The sequence below is a fragment of the Daldinia decipiens genome (genome assembly GCF_022478715.1).
Source record: "Daldinia decipiens strain CBS 113046 unplaced genomic scaffold F4813scaffold_11, whole genome shotgun sequence".
NCBI classification, from domain to species: domain Eukaryota; kingdom Fungi; phylum Ascomycota; class Sordariomycetes; order Xylariales; family Hypoxylaceae; genus Daldinia; species Daldinia decipiens.
In genome coordinates this window covers 388,587-411,764 of record NW_026054554.1, presented here as the reverse complement: position 1 = coordinate 411,764, position 23,178 = coordinate 388,587, and the positions used below count along the sequence as shown (strand labels likewise).

The following is a 23,178-nucleotide window of genomic DNA, read 5'->3' as shown; positions in this document are numbered from 1 at the left end:
AACCTCTGATACCATCGAAACCTCATCTCAAAATGCGGAAATTCGTAGTTCCATTACTTTGCCAACTCTTCGCGCTTCTAACCCACGGACAGAAGCATCCGCAGCCGGTTGGTAACTGGACCCTTTCCAACGCCGCCCGAACTCGCTCTGCTGGTAACGAAACTTGCGACTGGAAGTTCCTGCTCTCTCAGTCCGAAGCACCATCGAACAGCGCTCCTATGCTCTGCCGGTTCACAGTACATGCGGATAATGGACATGATTGCGACACTGCCACTTTCTCTGGTGTAGCCTGCAATGGAACTGAGAGGTATAGCGTTAACGGCGGACATGCCCCGGAAGGATTCATAGTCATGGTTCTACTTGATTTAGAGGAAAATGTCGAGGCATATTTCGGGTTCGACGACAAGGCGCTGAACAATGGCGCACATATTCCCGAGCAAATCATTGCTGCTTACCCACCGAAGACCCCCGGATCACCTCGTACTCGAAGCCTTCTTGAGAGACCCCGATCAGCGCGAGATAACATTACCGCGTGGACTGTTAAAAATATGTATCGGGGTTGGTTACAATTCTATACTGCACTTTAGCAAATGGGATGCTGATATCATGTCCAGCTGTAATCCCATCAGAACATCGTATCCTTATAGACATGCTCATCCTGGACGGTTCCCCTAACGGAGTGGTTTGCCAGCTCAGGTTACAAGCCCCTGAAGATGTGGATCCTAAGACGTGGGGATTCTCAAATGCTAAATGTATTGATAACGACTGGACGGTCCATTGGGGATATCTACCTGCCCAAGATGCAGGTGTGATGACACTCGTCCCGTAAGTCAGCCTACATCTCACATACCCGGAAGAACTATTTAGCTGATAATTGATGTTGTGAACAGGCCGAGCAGGGATAGCAATGCGTTCTTTGGATATAACGACATTAATTCGCATGAGGCACTAGGCACAGCTGGGCCAAGTCAGGTGCTGCCCTGCAATTGTGGTTGAGCTCAGGTAAATCCTACTGCATGGCTTCAACTAACAGATGACAAAGTAGGAGGGTTAGTGATTGAGGACAGCCATAGCAGGGACTTTACGATTTTAGAGACGTTAAGATGTAAAGATTGACAGATACCGAATATGCTAGTTTCTCTGCGCTTAATTACACACAAATTTTGCCTACGATCCAGTATTTCAGGTCTTGCCCCTGAGGCTAGGTATAGTATACTCTGCGTATTATCTTAGTAAACGGTTTCAGCCAAACCACTCTCACATTCACTCTTTGACAATATTCTTGTTTTATGATTGTATCACCAGGTAAGCTGTTTACATTTTACAGACCATCATAAATGGCAAGGCTGGGACACAGATGCTTGAGCTAGCCAACTCCATATGATAGTGCAGTAGTGTAAGCCCATTTCGCTCTAAGACTTCTGATAACGGATTGACTACTTCGAATCTACATTGACGTGGCATAACAAGGATTGGCCTCCCACATTATCATATGCAGACTAAGGGGCTCGATATATCAAGTGCATCGCTCGAGTAGTTTTGTATTTAACGGCTAACCACGCAGGTTGGGACGCCATAAGTATAAGTCAGTGTAGATACCATAGCGGAAATGGGGGGTTTCAGAGAACGGTTCTTTATGGGGAACGGTTCCTTATTAAAGAACGTTCCCTTGATTTCCGGCCTTTTATTGGCTGAAATCTAAGAATAATGGAGCTCGGGTTTTAAAAATTTACTACCGCCGTTTGATACGTATAAAATTGTTCTTTTTAAAAGAACCGTTTTTTTTTTAGGAATTATTCTCGTTAAATTTTTTTTTAAAATTTTTTTTTTAATAAAATGATATTATTAGAGTAAAGGTTATAAGGCTTAAAAACAATTAAATTTTCGAAATAATTTAATAAGATTGGCTATTTTGTTCTATTAATTTAACTGTTAAAATTTTAAACCTTATTATGGGGCTAATGCGGGAGTTTTAAGTTTAAGAACTACGTTTTTAAAATTTTTAAAATTTTTAGCTTTTTTAGCATTTTTCGGACCTATTTTTTAAGGAACGTTTTTTATTAGAGAACCGTTTTCTTTTTGAAAATTATTTTTACGATAGGGAACGGGGTAGCTGTTATAGTTTGAATGAATTATAGGGAACGGTTCTTAAATATAAGACAGTTCTACGTACCCCCCCTACCCCGCTATGGTATATATTTGGCCGCATAAGGAATTTCACATAGGTCTTTCCGATCGGTAGAGCAGCAACCGTGCGGCGTAGTAGAAGAAGCTAAATAAGTGCAGTAGAAGGATTTCATTCTGTTGTATCAAAAGAGATAGCACGCGAGGTAGATAAATGACTCTCGATATCCAATCTTTAGTATAAAATTTCGTACAGCATAGAGTTAATTTATACTTTATAAGTAAGAGTATTCTGGAATTTAGATGGCTACGATCGATTTACATCCGGCAATCTACATGTACGACCAACGTATGCGACTCCCCGGGTCCAGTGGCTTTTAAGTACCTAGTCTGGCAGACAATAAAGGCAACAGGGATGTATTGATATCATTTGCGCGAGAAGTTAACTCCTTCATATTAATTAAGCGCGATTAGGCCATCTTTTTGGGTTAGTTCCCGCGCGCAATCCTTTGCGGAGCTTCAGGTTTAAGCGCCGAAGCAATGGCTCTACTATTTACCCGATAGCAGGGTATTGGGATATTGATGTCAGGCAGAATCTATATGCACACGATGATCCCTACTATGTACTCGGATAAGTGTCGATGAATTGGGAGGGCGTTGAATGCCGATATTTACTCGCCAACATAGCGTAAAAAGGTAGCGATCGACTCTGATGATAGTTATATACTTTGTGTTTCGATATTCGCTCCGTTGAGTAACGGTTACTATTAGACCTATTAGACCATAGCTTATAAATGGAACACACAATCTCGATTTTGATAACAGATATCCAATCCCGTTAATTTAAAGGTGTAAATATGGTTGTTGAAGTCGCGTAGCGGACGTGAGATCAGATATTCCGGAAAAACTGGATCCCGCGCCGAATATTAGTGGAGCTTCGGCGTATCTTAGAAGAGGTAATGCCGGGTCAGAATGCACCTGCAATTCTATCGTAAGCGTAAGCGTACATAAGCGTAATTGAAAAAAAGTGGTGCTTCTTGCATCTGCAATGCAGCCGTTATCACTTTACATAGTACATCATTTATACGCGTTTAGATTCTATTCGTGGCCGTCCTACATTTACACTAAATCTTGCACTAACAAAATAAATAAAGGAGCCGATTAAACGCGATGAGGCAGCGAGGTCGACAAGCCTTGCCGGATTTACATCAAGGCTTTCATCTTCTCGAATTTCTTAACCTAGGTACCTGTTTCTATCCTAAATTCATTTCATTTCAATTATTACCTAGGTTTGAAGAATATGGCTATGGCTCATGAATCTAATGGAGCCATGGCCCCAAGTGGTAATCTAACTTGAGCTTCCCTTTTCTACTCGCTCTACCCGCTATCCCGCGGCCTCGTGCTCATGAGCGTTAACAAAATGTCTTAAACAGGTCATTACAGCTGAGGACCCCGGCCGGCCGCTTCTCTGGCCGGCGTTTACTAGACCCGCTTTACCAGACCCGCTGGATCTGCCTGTCATCGTTGCATGACAGCCTATCATTCCTTATACCCTTGTCTCTTCTTGGGTCAGCCCCAACCTCCCCCGTAGGCACCTGGCCAATCAATACCAACGATTCGACTTGGTTTACATTTCGCGCTTCTACCTCTTCCCGCTCTGTTGTTATTGGTTGCATGTTTTGTCGCCTGTCTATCCCCGGGCCTTGTCATTGCTCAGAGGCTTGCGAAGACCTGCCCAAGTGGACTCCTTGGCCGGCATATTGGCCGCTCTCAAGCTTTCGTCTTAACTTGCCCGCCCAGTCCCGTTGGCTGGGATATTGTTGTCGTTTCATTGGATCGTCTATGGTTGTTTTTTCTGGCCAAAGAAGACCCAGTCCTATTATCAGAAACATTCTCCACAAACGGACATAGACAAGCTTCTAGGCGCACTCTTTACTTAGCACAAGTGTAAAATTACCTGCGAGCTAACAGCATGTTCGACCTCCGTCATCTCCGCGCAGCCGCTTGCCTCGCGATGGGATGCGGGGTGGGCTGAAGTAGACGGTCATATATGAGATGGAGACCCCCCAACACGGCGGGCTTTGAGCCTCATACTCTTTACGGATATTGTTATCCACTAGCAGAGCCTGTTACTGTTGAACTGTTGAACTTCGGAGAGGATCTTGTCTACAGAAGTGGATCGTGGTGCTCGGAGGTTTGCCATGCGTTCTTCACCCCTATAGAACTCCCGTCCTCGTAACATCCTCATCTCTCCGCCTACCCTAGATTTCTTCGACTACAGATCGTCATATCCGTCAAAATGGTCTCTTCAGTCCTGAACCTTTGTGTGCTACTTCTGCTATTCGGTTCTGCCAACTCTCTCCAAGTTACGCCAGGGTCACCGTGTGCTGCAGTGTGCTTAGATCAACAAGATGGCAATGCACAAAACCCGGCAGCATCGTCAACGAACTCGTCAGACATCACTTGTCTCGATAGCGATTATAGTTCCTCGTCAAGTGGTATAAAATTCGAAAACTGTCTCAGCTGCCTAAAGGATAGCAAGGCTGTTAGCGGCTCCGAGAGTGACGTCTCTTGGTTCCTATGTGAGATTACTACCTACCTAAACTATGCTCTTCTGTATATGACCATAGTGACTGACATGAGCTTTGAAAGACAACTTGCGATATGCTGTTGATGTATGCGTTTTTGGTTCTCCAAATGCCCCAAAGGCCATCTCGTCCCCGTGCGATATTGATTATGGGTGTGCCCCTCTGGCCCAATCGCTAAAATATGGCATATCAAACCCGAACAATGCGTCAGAATTCGGATATTGCACAGCGGGAGATGGTGCTTTCAAGAGTGAATCCGTTGAGGCATGCTACCAATGCTTCCAAGCAAGTGATAACCAAGCCTACTTGGCTAACTGTACGATCTACATTAATATACGGGTATTGGAAAATGAGACTGACTAATGGATAATAGTTCTCATTGCTCTACAAGCTGGTTGCGAACAGACTCCTGCGCCGGGTAGCTTAATTGGGATCTCCGGAACACTGTTCTCTGATGTTCCAATCAAAATCACTGCGCCGCCTACTGATGACAGTGGTAACACTGATACGTCGAAGACTGACTCAAATCCGACATCGATGACCACTGGTGCCATAGTGGGTATCGCTATCGGAGGCGCACTACTATTTCTTGGCAGCCTGGGACTTTTTGTAGTTCACCATCGCCGCGAAAAGAAGGCCCGGGAACGCGATGCCATGGATTCGGATTATGATCCCCGAGGAGGAAATGGCTCCACCTCAGCGCCGAGCAAAGGAGCCTATACATCCTATGATGGAAAACCCCCGGTATCAATGATAAGCGACTACGAGCTCAAGGCCCAGAGAGCATACACAAACAATGCTAATTACTACGACCTCCTTGAGAAGGAGATGGCGGCACGGCGGGCAAACTACAACTTAGATCCACGACAGCTTCCTACTCACCCTGCCTACATTCCCGGAAACACGAGTCGGGGTCCTTCCAGAACAGCTTCCCCAGCGCCTCCGGCAACTGTGAAGTATCACGCACCAGACTCTTACGTCATGCAGCAATATCTGAACGCGGTCGAAGACGTTGTTTCGATACATCTCCCACCACCACCGTCATCGCACCCCCCATCTCGATCCTCGAACCGATCACCCTCTCCAGCGGATTCTGCAACGACGAGGCTCTTAAAGAATCCCCAACCCGTGGTTCAAGTCCCACTCCCCCCTCCCCCAGCTCGCCACAATAAGGTTCCGTCGCTGTCCATGCCCACGGTACCGCATATTAGGATACCAAAGAAGTATTCTCCGCCGGTGATCGCTATACAGGACGCGACACCGGTCGACGCACACGAAAATCAGCCTGGAAGTGATGCGCTGATATCAAAGCCGTTGACAATCCACGAGCGGCGGTTTCAAGATCGCGGGCTGTATATTACATCCTCCACGGATATCCTTGAGCAGCAAGTCGCACCGCCACCGCGGCTAGGAGAGGATCTGAAAGTAAGGACGGGGAATAGCTCTTTCTACGGTTAAACCCGTATTATGTACGATTTATGTATGGGTGTATATATCTGCATAGATACCCGAGGGACTTTTGGTAATATTAGGGATGGCGTTCCGGATGCTTCGCTTAGGACGAGGTATTAAAAAACTGGAATGGCATAGCATTCATTGAATGGGAAACGAACGGGAGACGATGCATATAATTACATGGCGCATACAGAAGCCATCTTACAGTTACTCGACGTAACAAGTTGCCCATCGTGCTGGTAATCCGACCTCAGATGGCGTGGAATATTGTACATAGACAGATAGTCATATTATAAGACAAATGAAAGGAAATAAAAATCCAGTAATAAGACTGCAATTAAGTTATTACTTTATATTGACTCATTCCTATGGACAAACTACTCCTAGTCTATTAAATTCGGCGCATCTAACCCAGACGTCGTCCAGGCCCCTGACTCCGCCACGAATCTGGCAGAGGACCTGTCCTTCCTCTACCAGTAGGGGGGGCAACCGCCTGTCCGTAAACAGTATTATGGACCCTAGGCGTACTCATGATCCATGAAATGAACCGCGGCGTGGGAATTAGATTTGGACCATGTCCAAACTCGGGGTATATGCGAGTGAGAAAGTCGTGGAGATGAGCGGCGACTAGACCAGTCAATCCAATCTTCAAATTCTCCCAGCCGTTCGGGAAAAGAAGCTGTACGAGCAAAAGGCAATAAGGCATAAGCTGCGCGGGAATAGTGATAACGTAGAAGTGTGCGTTCATCCCTCGCTGATCCTGTGTCGCTGTGTAGCACAATGCGATAAGTAGCGCTTGTAGTAACATGAAGCCACCCGTGAAGAGCGCATTCAAAGGCTAATGCACTAGTTAGCAAGCTGCTCCTGTCTCGAAGCAATGTCAAGATTGTAGGAACTAAGGCTAAGTATGTAGGGCGCTACAAACCACCCGAGCAAATGTGTCCGAAGACATTGCTCGAGTCATCCAATTAGACATCCCACCATGCCCACACTCCGGACTGACCCTAAATGAGGTATGCGAATGACGGGCCAGCCACAGTGCAGGGGTGATCTTCCTCATCTCCAGGAACCGTCATAGCTGTAGAGGAAATCCACTATGCGGGCAGATATGTGAGGTGTTTGGTGAAAGAGACGATCCATCTCTTAACAGGTGATGGGTTACGGACAGTACAGAGATATGACCTACCAGTATAATGCTAGCGATGAAAAGGAGATACCATATCATGTCCTCCTTCTTCGAGAACTTCGAGTTACCCGTCTCGAGCTGGCTCAGATATGTGAAAACGAAGTAGGTATCAAACAACACACCCAACCCTGCTCCCGTCAAAAGGAAACTCGTTACGATAAGATATAGAGCGGGTGGGAACTTGATGAGCCGCGAATAGTGGAAGATGAAGGGCTCGGCATTTAGCATGCCTGTGTAGACTCCTACAGAACAGAGGAACACCGCCGTCGCGATCGTCCTATTAAGAGACTGTTAGGTTTGTGAGGGTTTCAAAGCAGAGGCGAGAATGCGACTAACCTGGCGATCGGAGGGGTGCTCATGTAGACACTAACCATGTCCGCCATGATTGCGGTGTTTTAAGAATAGGTAGGTATTCAGTCAACTGCTCCAGGTATGAAAATGGTTACGAAATGTTGGCAAGAATAGAGATGTTTTGCAGCTCCTATTGCAGTGAAGAAATAGAAAGCAGCAAAGACACGTATGCTTTCAACACGACTACAAGAGCCTCAGGGTGGCAATGACGAAGATGGTGGCACGGCACACGGGGAGGCAGACAGCGCTGCCGTTTGCATGGTTGGCCAATTGGAAATCTACCTCGGTCGGGAGAGGAACGACAGGAATAGAAGGTGAAAGAAAGAGGATTTTCTGTTGCGTGTCAAATTTGAGCGAGAAAAAAATATTTAGGTAGATATGTACCTTATGTAAGCCTCAGTCTAGCCTCTGAGACCCACTTATCCAGTACGTAGAGGCACGTGATACGGCTAGCATTGGGGACCTTATGTAACCCGTAGTGTCCTTTTATGTAGTTCTCTTATTGAAGCCTGCGAAGAGCTAGGAGAAAAGCGTTGAGTTTAATTGGCTTAGAACAACTTATTGCATTTACCTAGTGTTGTTTCTCATTGTAAGCACTGCTTGATGCTGAAGATAAAGTCTATTTCCGATAACTATCACTAATAGTAAAATCTGACCACTTATGCAATCATCCGTTATAACTCTGTAGAGGTTCCAGATACGACCGTTCGCATAACAAGAATTTCTAAGAAGGACCTGTCAAACTTACAGAACTTACGGAACTTCCAATAGACACGTCAGATCATTACCCGAGTTTCTACCAAACTTAATTTAATATTTTGACGGTCAAAGCAAACTGCCCCTATTAGTGGTATATTAACTACCTACCTCCTAACCTACCTACATAAGTGATGTATAATAAAGTACCTAAGTCATATTTAAAGTTACCTGATAAGTTAGCAAGTTCAGTAATAGACTTTCCTCAAAAAGGGTCCTCGCCATCCGGAGAAACATTTTTTATGTTTATCAAGAAACTCTGAGCTTTCAGGAATATAAACATAACAGTAGATCGACTTTCCAACGCATTCATTCGATCGTTTTATGTGTCCTGGTCAAGTAAACCCTCCATAATCAAGATGCGTTTCTTTATCATAGCTTTCGCTGTCGCCGTTCTTGGGCAGGATGTCCAGCCTTTAGATACCTGGACGCTCTACAACAGCACTATCACATGCGACCTTAAAAGCTGTCAATATAACTTCTTCACGCACAAACACGAGTCGGGAGAGACGGTCCAGTGTTCCCTCAACATGACAGGGACTCCTAGCTTGACTACTCTCTTCGTCGACCAGATCTGTCAGCCAGATCCCCTTCACACACTTACTCTGAGTTGGGCACCCGACCGTTCGGTTATACTATGCATCGCAGACATCCACGAACGCGCGAACGCATTCTATGGACTCGAGAGATGGGAGGTTGCCGATAACAGGGTCGTCCCAAATAAGACGGAATTCGCGTGGAGGGCTGGCGAAGTTCCGCTTCCAAGCACTACCTTCACACGGCCAGTCCCGACATTGCAGGAGTAATATCTAATGGGTACCTCGGAACCAGCCCTAGTATGCTCTGTTACGGTTGTATTAATCTGCTACGACGACCATTCTGTCTCGTCAAAATGGATACCTTGCTCGGAACGCGCTTGATATGTCAAGAATGATAAATGATAAAGCGTCTTGTGTTTGGAAAGGGGGTAGAAAAAGGGGAAATGCATTAGTGATATCTATGTACGATAGGTATGTTATGATAGCGAAATAATCTGCATGCTAGACCTGCAGATGATACATTGCCTACTTGATGTTTTCTGTTAAAGCTTACACTGGGAATTTTCATGTAGATCTCATGAGTTCCTATATACTCTTTAGATCAAACAGAATGTCCACTCATGGAGTATTAGTATGAATAGGAAGGTCTGGTGAAAAGTCAATTCGTAAGATTCAAAAGCAAATTTGAAGGTGAAATCCGTAGTAGGATTATACCATGGTCAATATTCTTGAGGACATTTATGTAAGACACAGCTGCTTCATGTTGTTAGTCTCACTTTTCTTCTCAATTTGGTCGTATCTTCTCGTTCAAACAACATGGATTATGATAGGTTGAGATTACGCTTCAATCCTTTACAGGTGGGGTACCGGATATATATATCCCTAGGTTAGGTCTAACTTGTTTTATCCATCGTTCTTCTGTTTGCGCTTACAGCGTCGTGCGATTATTATAAATCTTCTTCTTTCTCTAGTAACACTGCTCTATGTTATCCTCTGGAAAAAGAACAAGATATCTTCGAATCCCTCTACCCTTGATCAACGTATTCTCTCGAAAAGGGGTAAAAATGTCGGGTCACGTGTCCGACGTTCGCGGCTCTACGGAGAACACCATAGAGTTTGTGTCTATACAAACTGAATATGTCCTTTGTTCTAGATGTCTCATCTAGAATCCTGACAGAGGAGTCTATATCTTCTTCGTTATTGGGGCCTATCTACTCATATACTATGGGCATAGGACCCTTCTTCTCTTTAATGATGCAGTTTAAAACCCCCCGGGCACCCTCTTTGGAAAAGACCTTCCGGGTCGTACTTGTTGCTGACCTCAACAAGATACCCCTTATTGTATTCACCGTAAGATCCAATGGGGTCCTGGTCGACGAATGCATAATTCATATATACGTAAGGTACCAATTTGCCTTTGTTGGATGCTTCTGCTTTCATCTTTTCGAGCGCGCCTTTCATCATCTCTAAAACCCTCGTATCATCCTCCGCATTTTGCCAATAAGAAAGTAGTAAAACTGATACGAGGGGTCCGTCGGCGGCATTCAGACCCAGGGAATTACCCCCATGCTGAGCTGATTTCTCTAGTAGCGAGACGGGATATGGTTGGAGGGTGAAAGAACACCTTAAGCCTTCTACTAGCTTAATGGGTTCGAGTGCTTTCTTGTATATTTGGGAAGCGGTTATCAAGGTAGCAGCATCACTTTTTACGGTGATGTTCATGTATACACACCTATTTCACGATGAGCCTTGGAAAATATATAATGAGTAATGAATGGGGGGTGACCGAACTAACCGTGTTCCTATTGAGACACCTGCAGCTTGATCAGTGGCAGCTTCCTTTAGTGTCAACATCCTCATGGAGCTGAATTGATCAATCCGCGGTTGTACCGATGTGAATGCCTCAAGTTCTGGCGGATTTTCTACACCTTGGGTGTAGTAAACTGTATTAAGGCCTACTGCTTCTTTGCTAAGGGCTCCTGAATATCCGATACTGACCATGATATGGGTTTCATGGGAGGGAGTTGGTTGGTTGAGCTCCTTTGCCAATTTTTCGATCTGGCCAGGGATTCCTGGGAGAAAGTAAAATATGTTACCGCCCCAAATAGGTCCCTGGGGAAAAGTCCTGAAATCGTAACGTGTAACAATACCAAAGTTGTTACCACCACCTCGCAAAGCTTTCCACAAGTCGGAATATTGCTTGGCACTGGCATTGATGATTTCCCCTGAAGCCAATACAATCTCATAGTTGACAACATTGTCGGATATAAATCCTTCGCGGGAAGAGAAGAATGAAAGGCCGCCTATCAATATTCAGCTCTGGCTCTGGGATAGGGATAGTTATATATCAAATTCATAGATGTCTCTTACCTTGGAGCGCAAGCCCACCAATTCCACAGTTATTAGCTCGACCACCAGCGACGCCAAGGCCCTTGCCGTCAAGCTTATCGTAGACGGCGCCCCAGCGCTCACCAGCCCCAATTTGCACTAGGCCTTCGTCCATCTTGATCTCTATCCCTGTAAGAAGGCCTAGGTCAACGGTGATGCCACCTTGGATATTAGCACAGCTAGGCGCTGGTTGTTGGCCTCCCCCACGAACAGCAAATTTGGTGTCTCCTTTCGAGGCAAAATGCTGAATTGTCCTCACGAACGCAACAACATCTTGTTTAGATCGGGGTTGAAATATGCAAGCTGGCTTAAGATCGCTTTCTAGCTGAGAAAGATACGAAGAGTTCAAGTTTTCGTACTCTGCCGTACCCCGAAGAGAGAATTGACCGTCTGGGATAGCCTGCCTTAACGCGTCGATAGCCCGCGATGAATCCATTCTGACTGGTAGTGTAATGATACTAGATATTACATGTCATTTCTCTAAGTCTTATCGCCTGTTTATTTATTTACTAAGTAGCTGTCCATCCTTTTATAGGCATCCAAGAAATAAGGGAATGATGTTATCCTGGAGGTAGAAGGGAAGAATGAGTGGGCGGGGCTTTTCGGCACATCTATGCCTGCCAAGGCGTAAATCCATCTTCTAAGCTCAACTTGATGCTGTATGTAAGGTATCCACAGGGATTTGAATCAAGTCAAGAGAGAAAAAGTAACAAAAAGCTAGTCGTAAACTCTATAAATAGTTTTTATCCCTGTGATGGTCTACATTAGCTAGAAAAATCCGAAGTTATCCAGTGTCTTGAAGAATATGGTCCCTGAACAGAACAAGTTAGCTCCCTGGATTTCCTTCGTTAGGTTCCTAGGTATGTAAAGTAATCCGAGTCTGGAGCTCTTGGTAACCGGGTATGATGCATCACCGGCTTTCTTAGCAGCTTAAGAGGTAGTCAGTCAGATAAATCAGCGTAAAAATGTACCAATCAGAAGTCATTGTGCCACGCCTTAACCTGGTATAGCTTAGTAAAACTAAGCCAATCATAGTATAGCATCATTACTACCTAACGTACCCAGATAGTATCATCCTCAGACTCCTTCAGCACATAGGGATTGCGGGTCAACGGCTTAGAAGGCTTACAGGCCGGTAAGGAGTTGTCAATATCGTATTGAGCACTTCAATAGCTGTATACCCGTAACTGAGAAGACTTCTTCTGATATCCCCCTCATATTAACTAATAAGCCATTGTGGCAAGAGCAGTACCCAAGATGCTGTGCCCCTTATAGACATAGTTAGCGTAAGCGTCCGGATGACTGCCGTGATATTCAAGTCGTGCGATACGACTCCGCACGTAAAGGCTAGTGGGAATGGTTTAGTGTGTTTAACATCCTAACCATACTAGCCGGCTCATTAGCGATACTTTTTGTGCTGTATTTCTTGGCAGCCCTTTAGAAGGAATATAATATTGCCATCTGCTATAACCATTGTCGCCGTTTACTATTTTTTGTGCATTATGACCATCGTTACTATATTATTCTCCTTGTTTACGGACAAGTCAGAGCTCTGGAACATGTGGCAGACATTTGCACAAATAATCACAGGTGCCACTACCCCTATTCTAAAGGGCACCAGCAATCTACAAGATAAAGAAGTAGACACTTCAATACAATTGAAGTTCTCGTACTAGAGGGGGAAGATGGTGTTAAGATGAGGGGGGATAACGCCGAGAGCAAGACAGGTAGATGGTAGATTGTGAAGGGATTTAGGGCGACCAGATCTGCCCAAGTATAAACATGCGTCAAATGTGCGTATTATATTAAGCTACAAACTTATTATAACTAACTAGGTCTAGTATCGAAGTATGGAAAGAGGTAGTATACTGATTTCTATCATATCAATAGTTAACTGAAAAAGTTGTTCTTGTCTTGCCAGAGCTCCTACCCCTATGTTATCTAGTTGAGATTATTGTTATATTATCTTACCAAGGGTTAAGAGAAATACAGTAGTCATATATTAGACATGTCTGAATTATTTACCCGAAGATATATAAGTTAGAAATTGTGAATACCTAGCAAAATATATTAAATAATATATAGTTGCTTAATTCACCATTATCTTCTCTTGTTTTACATAGGTAGGTACCTAGGTATCTATCTATATCGTAGAAATCATACAGTTATTCGAGCTTGTACTTAGTGTCTCTCTGAGGTGATTTTCCTCTCTTTCTTAGAAGGTATTCTACTGCCTGTAATACATTACTACAAAGCATACTGCTGGTGGCATTGCCGGTACCTTAGGAGGTATCTACCTAATGTATACCCCGCGTTCTGACTTTCACCGCGTTGCTATGCAGCACTGCCTTCACGAATATTTCGTTCACGAGCTTCTCTACCTAACTACTGTAGATCTAGGTTCTCTAATTAGGTACCTACCCTAGGTGGGTACTTATCCTCAAGTTAACTTAGGTACCTAAAGTACTAACTTAGCCTATTGTTTGTATGGCTAGGTACTCCTTTTGCTATAGTCTAGGTCGTAGTGGTGGTGGTTGTAGGCAATAGCAGGTACTTGCTTTTGATTTAGGCAGTCGCCGTTTCCGTAGGCAGTTGCGAATTCCTCACGAGCTTCCGGCACTACAGTAACGAGGCCATTCAGATCTCTATTGGATTTTTCGCCGACAAGATCAAAATTTTCTCTTTTCCTTCTACAACCCGCGATAAACACCAATACTTACTCATAGCCAGGGTATAGTCGCCTATATTCAGCAAAAGATCGCTCACAACACCTACATTTGAAGCAATACAAAGTTGGGTGACCAAGTTTAGTTAGCTACCTATGCAAAGATGGCTGCGCGTAAGTTTCCCTGAACTACCTCCCATAACTCCCCTTCTACCAGACAAAACCCATAATATTATATATTCTTTATCACAGACTACATTTAATACTAGATATTTAACCCTATTAACACTTGTTTAATTGTAGAACCCCCCCATATTGCATTGCCGACCGGCGATCCGACCGGCGACGTTCCTGAAAGCGAGCTCTCTTAGCAAGAGAAAGCTCGAAAAAAGGGACGAACGCCACTTCCCAGCCTCTCTCCCAAGAGACTAGCAGAAATAAACCACATTGACCACGCGAGAGTGGAAGCAGACAGCAGCAATGCTCACACGCGTCGCTTGGAACAACCACAACCCAAAGCTACTAAGCGTCGAGAACTTCCATTACTGCAATGCAATATTTGCGGAAAGCTCCTTAAGGGGCCCACCGTCTTAAGGTGTCATAAAAGGACTATTCATATCGGCACGCGTTGCTATTGGGGGGCTTGTATTCGGACGTTCATCAGCACCGAAGCACTCATTGAACACCTGAAAGAACATCAGACTATAGAATCGGCAGGTGACAAGCCTGGCGAGTTAATCTGCCACTGGCCCGGTTGTGGCCATCCCCATTCATACATCCACGAGCTGTACCGACATATTCGAATTCACAACGGTGATATGCATCAAATTTACTAGTCGAAGCGTATTCAAAGCTGCTTTGCGACATTGATATAGTAGCCACCAGCATAGAAACGGCAATATTGATGGCTCTTCTTGAGATCTTCTCGATCTTTTGCATGCAACCTCCAGAGAAATGGTTTTCTGTCTTTCCTCAATCAGGAATATGACTTCAACTTCGCTATAGCTTTCTATTTGCGTTGTTTTCGACCACCGCTTTAATAAAGACTTTCATCTTGCGTATCTGCAGAAAATAAGGAACAGATTAACCGTGGCTAAATCAAGGAACTGGATTAAGGAGTAAAGTACCTAATTATAACTACCTCCTTATGTACCTAGTCCTCAGCTGCTCTTTCATGTGATTCTAAGTGAAGAGGTTCATCCTTCAATACTGTCATCCGTTTTCTTATCAACTCTGCCGTTGATATATGGTGTCTTATCTCTGCCAAATCCAATGGAACCTTGCCGTTTTTATTCTTCACTAATACATCTGCACCGTTGCTAAGTAGCAAATCCACGCATGCAAGATGCCCCCTTTGAGCAGCCAGGTGCAGCGGTGTTTGTCCATCATGATCGTAGCTATTGATAGTAACTCTCGATTCTACTAGAGCCTGGATAACTTTCAAGGAGCCTTGTTCAGCTGCATAATGTAGAGCTGTTCTTTGCTTCTCAAGGTAGTGGCCTTGTGCATTGAACCCTGCTTTTATGAGTCGTACGGTAGAATCAACTAACCCTGCTCGGACAGATCGTACTACTGCTACCTTTTCCATTTGTGCTCCGCGGTATAGTAACAGCTGTGCAATTTCTTCGTCTGCTTGGGATATGGCTGTTATGAGGGCCTTGTTAAGCCCTGCTAGGCCTATTCCCCTGTCAAGGAGTAGCTTTGTAATGTTAGTCCGGCTTTGAGCTACAGCATGAAAGAGAAAATTCTCCCCCCGCTCAGTTGGGACACCGTTTTCAATGAGGTAAGTCGCAATATCAACATGATCTAATTGGCAGGCTTGAAGTAGTGCTGGGCGTACGATTCCTGGATCTCGTAACAGTTGAGCATTGTGATGGACAAGTAACTCCAGGTTGCTTTTATGTCCATTGGAAGCGGCTATTATTGCAGCTCTCCCTTCTATTTCGGATCCGCCGTGCTCCTTCTTCAAGAGAAGGGAGAGCATGTTAGTATCGTTTGCTTTTGCTGCCAAGACCAAAGGCTCTATTTCTTTTCTAGATATTAATTGCTTCATCGGATTTATGGAGCATGAAAGGATGGATTCTACGATGGATACATTGCCATTTCTGATAGCGTGTTCCAAAACGTTGCTCCAAGCTGTAGCATTATCAACTAGATCCCCATAATTGCAATATTCGGGCCGTCCTATATCTAGACGGTGAGCATCATATAGATATTGTATAACATCAAACCAGTTATTGGCGCAAGCAAGCCATATGGGATGAAATGGTCGAGAAACGATGTTGGCATTTTCCCAGAATCGATTTTCGGCGGATAATATATCAGAATCCGGTTCTTTAGATTGCAATATTTCACACCAGAGAACGAAAGCAGGAGTGATCAATAGGAAATGAGGATCTATAAGAAACTCCTTTATAAGCCTCGATAATGGTTCCGATTCCCGGAGGTTGGAACTATTACGCGCATGGGATACCCAAAAATGCGCGGTATAAATAATGGGCTCCGATTGAAGACCTGAAGTAAGGTCACTAACGAATTGGGATATAGAACGTTTTCGTGATTCGTATTCCGCGTTAGTCCCCTGAGTATACCCAACTCCTAGATAGCCTGGGGAAGACTTTTTTACCTCGCTGTTGATGGTTTCGGTGATAATGCCTGGGGTTTGGAGTAGTTGCGTCGTGAGATAGCGAAGGCAAGCAACTGTGATGAAGCTATTGCTCTGGACGGAAAGAAACGTCTGTATGCCGCGCTTTGAAATACCCTCGAAAAACTCTCTCACCGATAAATGAGCGAACTCAAAAGCTTCTCCTCGGATAACGATGAGGTTTGAACAGACGTCGGTAACCTCGGCCCCGCTGAAAGTATTACTCTTTTCAGGAGACAGAGAAGAGGACGCAATAGACGCAAAGGCGTCGATGGAGAGAGGTTTTTTGGCATACATAAGCCACTGGAATGTAAAATTCGCAAGTGCTGCAGCGTGGTCCCCTGACTCTAAGATACTCTGGTAGATTTCCCAATAGGAACCTTCTAGAGTAGAGGGAAGAACACCGAGGCGAGCTTTGACATCTGCCGCCACTTTTAATGGACGAAGGGATTGAATTTGAAGATCTACCCATCGAAACCTGGATGATGAGCTTAGTACGAAGTTTTAAATTATTGGAGGGACGATACGACAACTTACATTCCCCGGGCGCCTTTAACTAACGTCTCGATAATTTCATCTCGTAGAGAATCAGGTAAGTTATTTCGTAGCAGCCTTGCCGAAGCTAACTGATCCTTGCTATTGCAATATTGTTAGTTTTTTATCTTTGCACTGGAACCATATTTCTGGGAAGTAAGACCACTTACATGAACGCCGAGATGTCTCCAGCGTTATCATCCGCATCGATATACACGTTGGGTGATCCCTCCAAGTGTAGCGCGATATCGTAATTGTCTCGGCTAGAAACAAATATTTTGAGTAAATTAGGCGACTCTTGGAGAATTTGACTCAACGCATCCATTAACTCCTGGCGATCCTGTAATTCCACTTCGTCCAGGGCATCAATAACTACCGTCGCTGTCGGATAATGATCCATGAGTGCTGACAAAATTCCTATAGACTCCTCAGTATCCCAATGCTGGTCTTCAAACCCTTCGAAACCGGCGATGGCATCTTCATAATGTTCTACCACAGGTGGAAGAATTGGATTGTCAGTTCCCTGGCTGGCTAATTGACGTACGAGGCTAGCTAGGATCTTGCTGCACTGAGCTCGAAAGGGTTCGGCTGGGTTTCGCATACAGTAAAAGTATGCAAGATTATCGCAATTTCCTAGTTCATCAATCACAATGGATGCCAATTTGGTCTTTCCACAGCCTGGTATCCCGCTACATAGGATATGTTATTAGTAATTGTAGTATCTGATAGATTCTTCCGAGATGCTGAAATTAAGTTACAAGGCTATAAGGGAATGGGAAAATGCCCACTGGATATTACCCCTAGAGCAGGAGTTGAAGTGGAGAGGAATAAGAAATCATCAAAAACTTACTGTAGCCATAGAACCGAAGAGACACTTTCTTCACGCCATATTTTATATTCCTTTTTCTTGAATAACCACTGTCCAGAATTCTTCAAGCGACCTCGCTTAACTGTTTTGTGGTGTGCTGCGTATGGGATAGTGGAGATAGCCCTCAGAACCTGTGCTCTCGTATCTCGCTCGAGATTATCGTTTATTGTTTGAACATGGTGGTCAATCCTCTGGACTGGCTCTTCAAGATTTTGTAGCTCAGTGGAAAAGGACCTGAAGTCGCTGTTTTGAGCTATCTGTGCCGCTGTCACATTCTTAAGGCTTTCAAGTATGGTCTGTGACTTCTCAGATTCCGCAAGTTCAAGGAGGTCCCAAAGATCCTTTTTTGTAGTTGTGATGGTTGAATACTTTGCTTCAAGTTCAGTCTTAGAAACTACCACGCTCTTCATGAACCGAATCACCCAGTTCTTTCCATAATAGTGAAGTATTGAGGAGAGATAATTCAGAATAGAGACGTAAAGCGATACGACGGACTTAGAAAGCTGTTCAAAAACCTTCATCCTAGAAGGAGTTCAATTAGTCCAGGTTAACACTAAGAGATGAACTCGATACTGGAATTCCTAGATGTTACAAGGAAACTGTATCGTGCATACCTGGAATGCTCCGGCTGTAGAAAGTGACGTTCAATAATACTGCAACTAGCAATGATATTGGCTACACTTTCAATAGATTGCAATACGTATCCAAATGCTTCTACGTCGTTCACTGTAGCTTTCATAATCAACCTCACAGCTGCCCATGGAAGTGCAGCACTGACGGGATCATATTGGATAGCGATATCACCAAACATCTGCGAAATAATTTAGCTTCAAAAGTCTCTTTTATAACTATAATAAAACATGAAGTAGTATTATGTATGTAAAATCTTACCAAAAACTTGTCGACCCATACAGCAATCTTCTCAAGCACGTCGCGTAATATAATCGTACGCCCTTTGAGAGTAACCTTCCACCTTTTCTTAATACACTCGTCTTTCTTTTCATTCGTTGCTTTAAGGACATCGTTTAGAGTTGCCAAGGGCTCTTGTTTGGATATACCATCTAATTCAAAGCAGCCGCCTTCCTGTTTCCTAAGCTGTTCGATAGCGAGAGTCCACGTATGGTGATAGAGTTTAGGGCTGATATCTTTTTCAACTAGTGTTTCAATGGTTTTGCTGGTGTTGGTCATTTTAGTGCGATAAATGACCGTGATTTTCCTTTAGATGTTGAGGCTTCAACTGCGAGTTATCATTTCGCCACGGTAGCGTCGTATGCATCGTGTTATAGATATAGCCTGTAAGTGCTTAAGTGCTTATACACGTGACTATGGTACTTTTGTATTAGAAGTAGCAGGCTGGGTGATGAATGATACTAAAGACGTGAACTACACTTGAGTAATTTGTTATAAATAAGATAACTTCGGATTATAAAGCTAGTTAAGTGAAAACTTCTATGTGACCTGATTTACGTATTTTATACTATAGACTTGTATAAACACAAAAACGTTGAATAAGTGTAACCTTTGCACCGAAAGCAGTTGAGATACATATAACAGGTACCTAATGCTTAGAAGGATATAAGTAGCTTAAGGATGGTTCTTCAACAACTGCAGTCACCTGCTGGGCACGTGGCAGCGCCCCTCAGCGGCCCATACCGTTCGGCAGATAAAAAACCGCCAAGTATGAGTCAAAATCGATCCGCTTTCTTAATCCAATTGTCCTATAAGAGTTCATCGTGAGAAACTCGATCCGTCGTTCTTTTATCTGGGCACGGTCGAATGTTTCCCATGGCTCTTCAAAGCTCGTTGTGTCGGGTTTCCAGCCAATTGCGTCAATTAACCATAACCATAACCACCAAAGTCCCGGGTGCTCGTTTCTACTCGGCTCCTGTCAGTGGAAGCATTCCTGCTGCAAAGAGAAAATATGTTCCAACTAGCGGTACTTATCCGCAAGGATTCAAGGTTTCGGGAACGATAGTTGGTGTTAAGCCAAAAAATACAACCAAACCCGACCTTGCTTTCATCACCTCGAGCACACCATGTGCTGCAGCGGCCGTCTTCACCAAGAACAAGTTCCAGGCTGCACCAGTAACTTTCAGCCGGTCGTTGCTCCAGGAGCAGAAAAACTCTGGGATTAGAGGTGTTATTATCAATTCGGGATGTGCAAATGCCGTAACCGGAAAGGGTGGCCTTGAAGATGCTGAAAAGATGGCGAAAGAGGCCGATAAGGCACTGGGAGCTGACAAGGCAACAATCGTGATGAGTACTGGCGTGATTGGCCAAAGGTAATTATACTTAACAAACTATCTAATATCCATAAACTTCTTTTATTCTGATTAATGTTCTAGATTACCGCTTCAGAAAATCTTGGACGGGGTTCCTAAGGCCTACGAAGCGCTTGGCGATACCCATAAACACTGGCTAACATGTGCCACAGCGATCTGCACAACAGATACGTTCCCTAAATTGATCTCGAAAACTTTTAGTCTACCGTCTTCGCCATCAATAGAGTATCGTATTGCTGGAACGACCAAGGGTGCTGGGATGATTCACCCAAATATGGCAACGCTCTTAGGTGTCATCGCCACCGATGCCCCCATTGCACCCTCTATTATCCCTCCCGTTCTTACATATGCTGTAGATCGGTCTTTTAACAGCATCACAATTGACGGAGACACGTCTACAAATGACACGGTTGCTCTACTAGCAAACGGTGCTGCAGGAGGTCAGGGGGTAACTACAGAGGATTCGGCCGATTTTGCCGCATTCCGGGATGTTGTTACTGACTTCGCGACTGACTTGGCTAAGCTCGTCGTGCGGGATGGCGAAGGTGCTACCAAATTCGTTACCATCCGAGTAACTGAGTCTTCAAGCGAAGAAGGTGCTCGAAAGATCGCCAGCACCATCGCGCGATCACCTCTTGTCAAGACAGCGCTCTACGGTAAAGACGCCAACTGGGGCCGAATCCTTTGCGCTACTGGTTACTCACTAATCAGCGAGCCTGGACACGCCGTCAATGACGTGGCGGAAATAATACCCGAAAAGACCAATGTGTCTTTCGTCCCCGCGGATGGGAGCCCGGAGCTGAAGCTCCTCGTCAACGGCGAACCGGAAATTGTCAACGAGACCCGAGCGGCGGAGATTCTTGAGTTTGAGGACCTCGAGATCCTCGTGAGATTGGGAACCGGTAAGAAGGAGGCTACTTACTGGACCTGCGATTATAGTCACGAGTACATGTAAGTGAGGTACAAGCCGGTTCTGAAATATCCCTACTGATGATTTCTACTAGCACTATCAATGGAGATTATCGTACCTAACCGCTGGATGTCTATGATATAATAAAGGATTTCGGTTGGGCGGGAAGGCCTCTTATGCTTCTGCCATGATAGATTTTTCTATGGGCATCTCTTAGACTTAAATTTACTGACAACAGATAATCTAGGACCCTGAATTGGCATGCAGTAAAGAAGTGAAAGAAGTAAAATAGGAATCAATGATGTTGACCCTTCGTTATGTCAGATACCTAAATTAAATACTGTAGACAAATATTGCCCCTTGCATTATTGCATAAGACGTATATATTGCCCCACCAAAGCACCCTTAGCACCCTTAGCACCCTTATCACCGGGCCTTATCACCCTTAGAAGCTTGGGCCATTTTAAAGCTTAGACGCGTCTCTCGGTTTGCAAATACGCGTAAATTGATTTTACATGCCGCTAAATTCCCATCGGCGTCTTTCCGCAATTACACCCGCTTTAACATAACACAGCAACATAACAACACATAACAATGCCAGCAGCAAAGGCGGAAGAGAAAGGCGAGTCTTCGACCTCGGCCGCTAAGAAGGCTTTGACTGGTGCCTCCAACGGAAATGCTACCTATGAGCTGCCATGGTACGTCGCTTTCTTGCCGGCCTATTTACTATTAAGCATGCGTTAACACATTCTGCAGGGTAGAAAAATATAGACCTGTCTTCCTTGACGATGTAGTAGGAAACACAGAGACGATCGAACGGCTTAAGATTATTGCGAAAGACGGGAATATGCCTCACGTTATCATATCTGGAATGCCCGGTATTGGAAAGACGACGAGCGTACTATGTCTGGCCCGCCAACTTCTCGGAGACTCCTACAAGGAGGCGGTGCTAGAACTTAATGCGAGTGATGAGCGAGGTTTGTCCACCTTACCGTTCGCATAAGGTTAACAGGAGCTTGTAACCCTAACTGCAACCATTATAATACCAGGTATCGACGTGGTTCGAAACCGAATCAAAGGCTTCGCTCAGAAGAAAGTCACACTACCAGCAGGTCGACACAAGATCGTAATCCTCGACGAAGCCGACAGCATGACCTCGGGTGCGCAACAGGCGCTGCGGCGTACGATGGAGATCTATTCTAATACGACGCGGTTCGCCTTCGCGTGCAATCAGTCGAACAAGATCATCGAACCGCTACAGTCTCGATGCGCGATCCTACGATACGGGCGATTAACGGACGCACAGGTAGTCAAGCGGTTGCTACAGGTTATCGAGGCGGAGAAAGTACAGTACAGTGACGATGGGCTAGCAGCGCTCGTGTTTAGCGCTGAGGGTGATATGCGACAGGCCATCAACAATCTACAGAGTACACACGCTGGTTTCGGCTTCGTCAGCGGTGACAACGTGTTTAAAGTTGTTGATAGCCCCCACCCTATAAAAGTCCAGGCTATGCTTAAGGCCTGCTATGAGGGCAACGTGGATAGTGCCCTAGATACCCTCCGAGAGCTGTGGGATCTTGGTTACTCTAGCCACGATATCATCTCTACTATGTTCAAGGTCACCAAAACTATACCCACCCTCAGCGAACACTCCAAGCTGGAGTTCATCCGCGAGATCGGCTTTACTCATATGAAGATCCTCGAAGGTGTCCAGACCCTACTACAGCTGAGCGGGTGTGTCGCCCGGCTATGCAAGATTAACATGGACCCGAAGCGTTTTGAGACCAAGGCAAAATAAGCATATGACATATAACTTTATAAAGGGAGGTAGAGAAATGCGTATGTGAAAGAAGATTAGCGAAATGGCTCGAGGTATTTGCATGGCATT

At 44.8% G+C, this 23,178-nt stretch overlaps 7 protein-coding genes across 7 annotated transcripts; 4 read left to right on the top strand and 3 right to left on the bottom strand.

Moving 5' to 3' along the window:
• Nucleotides 1-32: 32 nt before the first annotated feature.
• F4813DRAFT_395324 (uncharacterized protein) lies at nucleotides 33-996 on the top strand (the record flags this gene model as incomplete). The annotated part of the gene is made up of 3 exons (XM_049247689.1): nucleotides 33-558; nucleotides 615-825; nucleotides 891-996. 3 exons carry the CDS (start codon nucleotides 33-35, stop codon nucleotides 994-996), a joined length of 843 nt encoding a protein of 280 aa, XP_049100897.1.
• A 3,233-nt stretch (nucleotides 997-4,229) lies between these two features.
• F4813DRAFT_33717 (uncharacterized protein) lies at nucleotides 4,230-6,490 on the top strand. Its single transcript, XM_049241208.1, has 3 exons — nucleotides 4,230-4,706; nucleotides 4,777-5,028; nucleotides 5,086-6,490. The coding sequence occupies exons 1-3, from the start codon at nucleotides 4,424-4,426 to the stop codon at nucleotides 6,168-6,170; spliced, it is 1,620 nt and encodes a 539-aa protein (XP_049100896.1). The 5' UTR covers nucleotides 4,230-4,423; the 3' UTR covers nucleotides 6,171-6,490.
• Nucleotides 6,491-6,498: 8 nt separating this feature from the next.
• Nucleotides 6,499-8,044, bottom strand: F4813DRAFT_355147 (Der1-like family-domain-containing protein). The gene is made up of 3 exons (XM_049242838.1): nucleotides 7,690-8,044; nucleotides 7,354-7,630; nucleotides 6,499-7,005 (listed from the first exon to the last, which is right to left on the bottom strand). The coding sequence occupies exons 1-3, from the start codon at nucleotides 7,734-7,736 to the stop codon at nucleotides 6,574-6,576; spliced, it is 756 nt and encodes a 251-aa protein (XP_049100895.1). The 5' UTR covers nucleotides 7,737-8,044; the 3' UTR covers nucleotides 6,499-6,573.
• A 185-nt stretch (nucleotides 8,045-8,229) lies between these two features.
• Nucleotides 8,230-9,558, top strand: F4813DRAFT_355145 (uncharacterized protein). Its single transcript, XM_049242837.1, has one exon. It carries the CDS (start codon nucleotides 8,820-8,822, stop codon nucleotides 9,264-9,266), a length of 447 nt encoding a protein of 148 aa, XP_049100894.1. The 5' UTR covers nucleotides 8,230-8,819; the 3' UTR covers nucleotides 9,267-9,558.
• Nucleotides 9,559-9,799: 241 nt separating this feature from the next.
• On the bottom strand, nucleotides 9,800-12,273 carry F4813DRAFT_355142 (FAD-binding domain-containing protein). Its single transcript, XM_049242836.1, has 3 exons — nucleotides 11,370-12,273; nucleotides 10,795-11,302; nucleotides 9,800-10,731 (listed from the first exon to the last, which is right to left on the bottom strand). The coding sequence occupies exons 1-3, from the start codon at nucleotides 11,821-11,823 to the stop codon at nucleotides 10,248-10,250; spliced, it is 1,446 nt and encodes a 481-aa protein (XP_049100893.1). The 5' UTR covers nucleotides 11,824-12,273; the 3' UTR covers nucleotides 9,800-10,247.
• Nucleotides 12,274-14,744: 2,471 nt separating this feature from the next.
• Nucleotides 14,745-19,618, bottom strand: F4813DRAFT_33676 (uncharacterized protein). The gene is made up of 7 exons (XM_049241205.1): nucleotides 18,990-19,618; nucleotides 18,713-18,909; nucleotides 18,081-18,620; nucleotides 17,401-17,919; nucleotides 17,234-17,332; nucleotides 15,180-17,174; nucleotides 14,745-15,114 (listed from the first exon to the last, which is right to left on the bottom strand). Exons 1-6 carry the CDS (start codon nucleotides 19,284-19,286, stop codon nucleotides 15,206-15,208), a joined length of 3,621 nt encoding a protein of 1,206 aa, XP_049100892.1. The 5' UTR covers nucleotides 19,287-19,618; the 3' UTR covers nucleotides 14,745-15,114; nucleotides 15,180-15,205.
• Nucleotides 19,619-19,883: 265 nt separating this feature from the next.
• Nucleotides 19,884-23,088, top strand: F4813DRAFT_380034 (DNA replication factor C-like protein; the record flags this gene model as incomplete). The annotated part of the gene is made up of 4 exons (XM_049245522.1): nucleotides 19,884-20,380; nucleotides 20,444-21,331; nucleotides 22,047-22,267; nucleotides 22,340-23,088. 4 exons carry the CDS (start codon nucleotides 19,884-19,886, stop codon nucleotides 23,086-23,088), a joined length of 2,355 nt encoding a protein of 784 aa, XP_049100891.1.
• Between the last annotated feature and the right edge of the window lie 90 nt (nucleotides 23,089-23,178).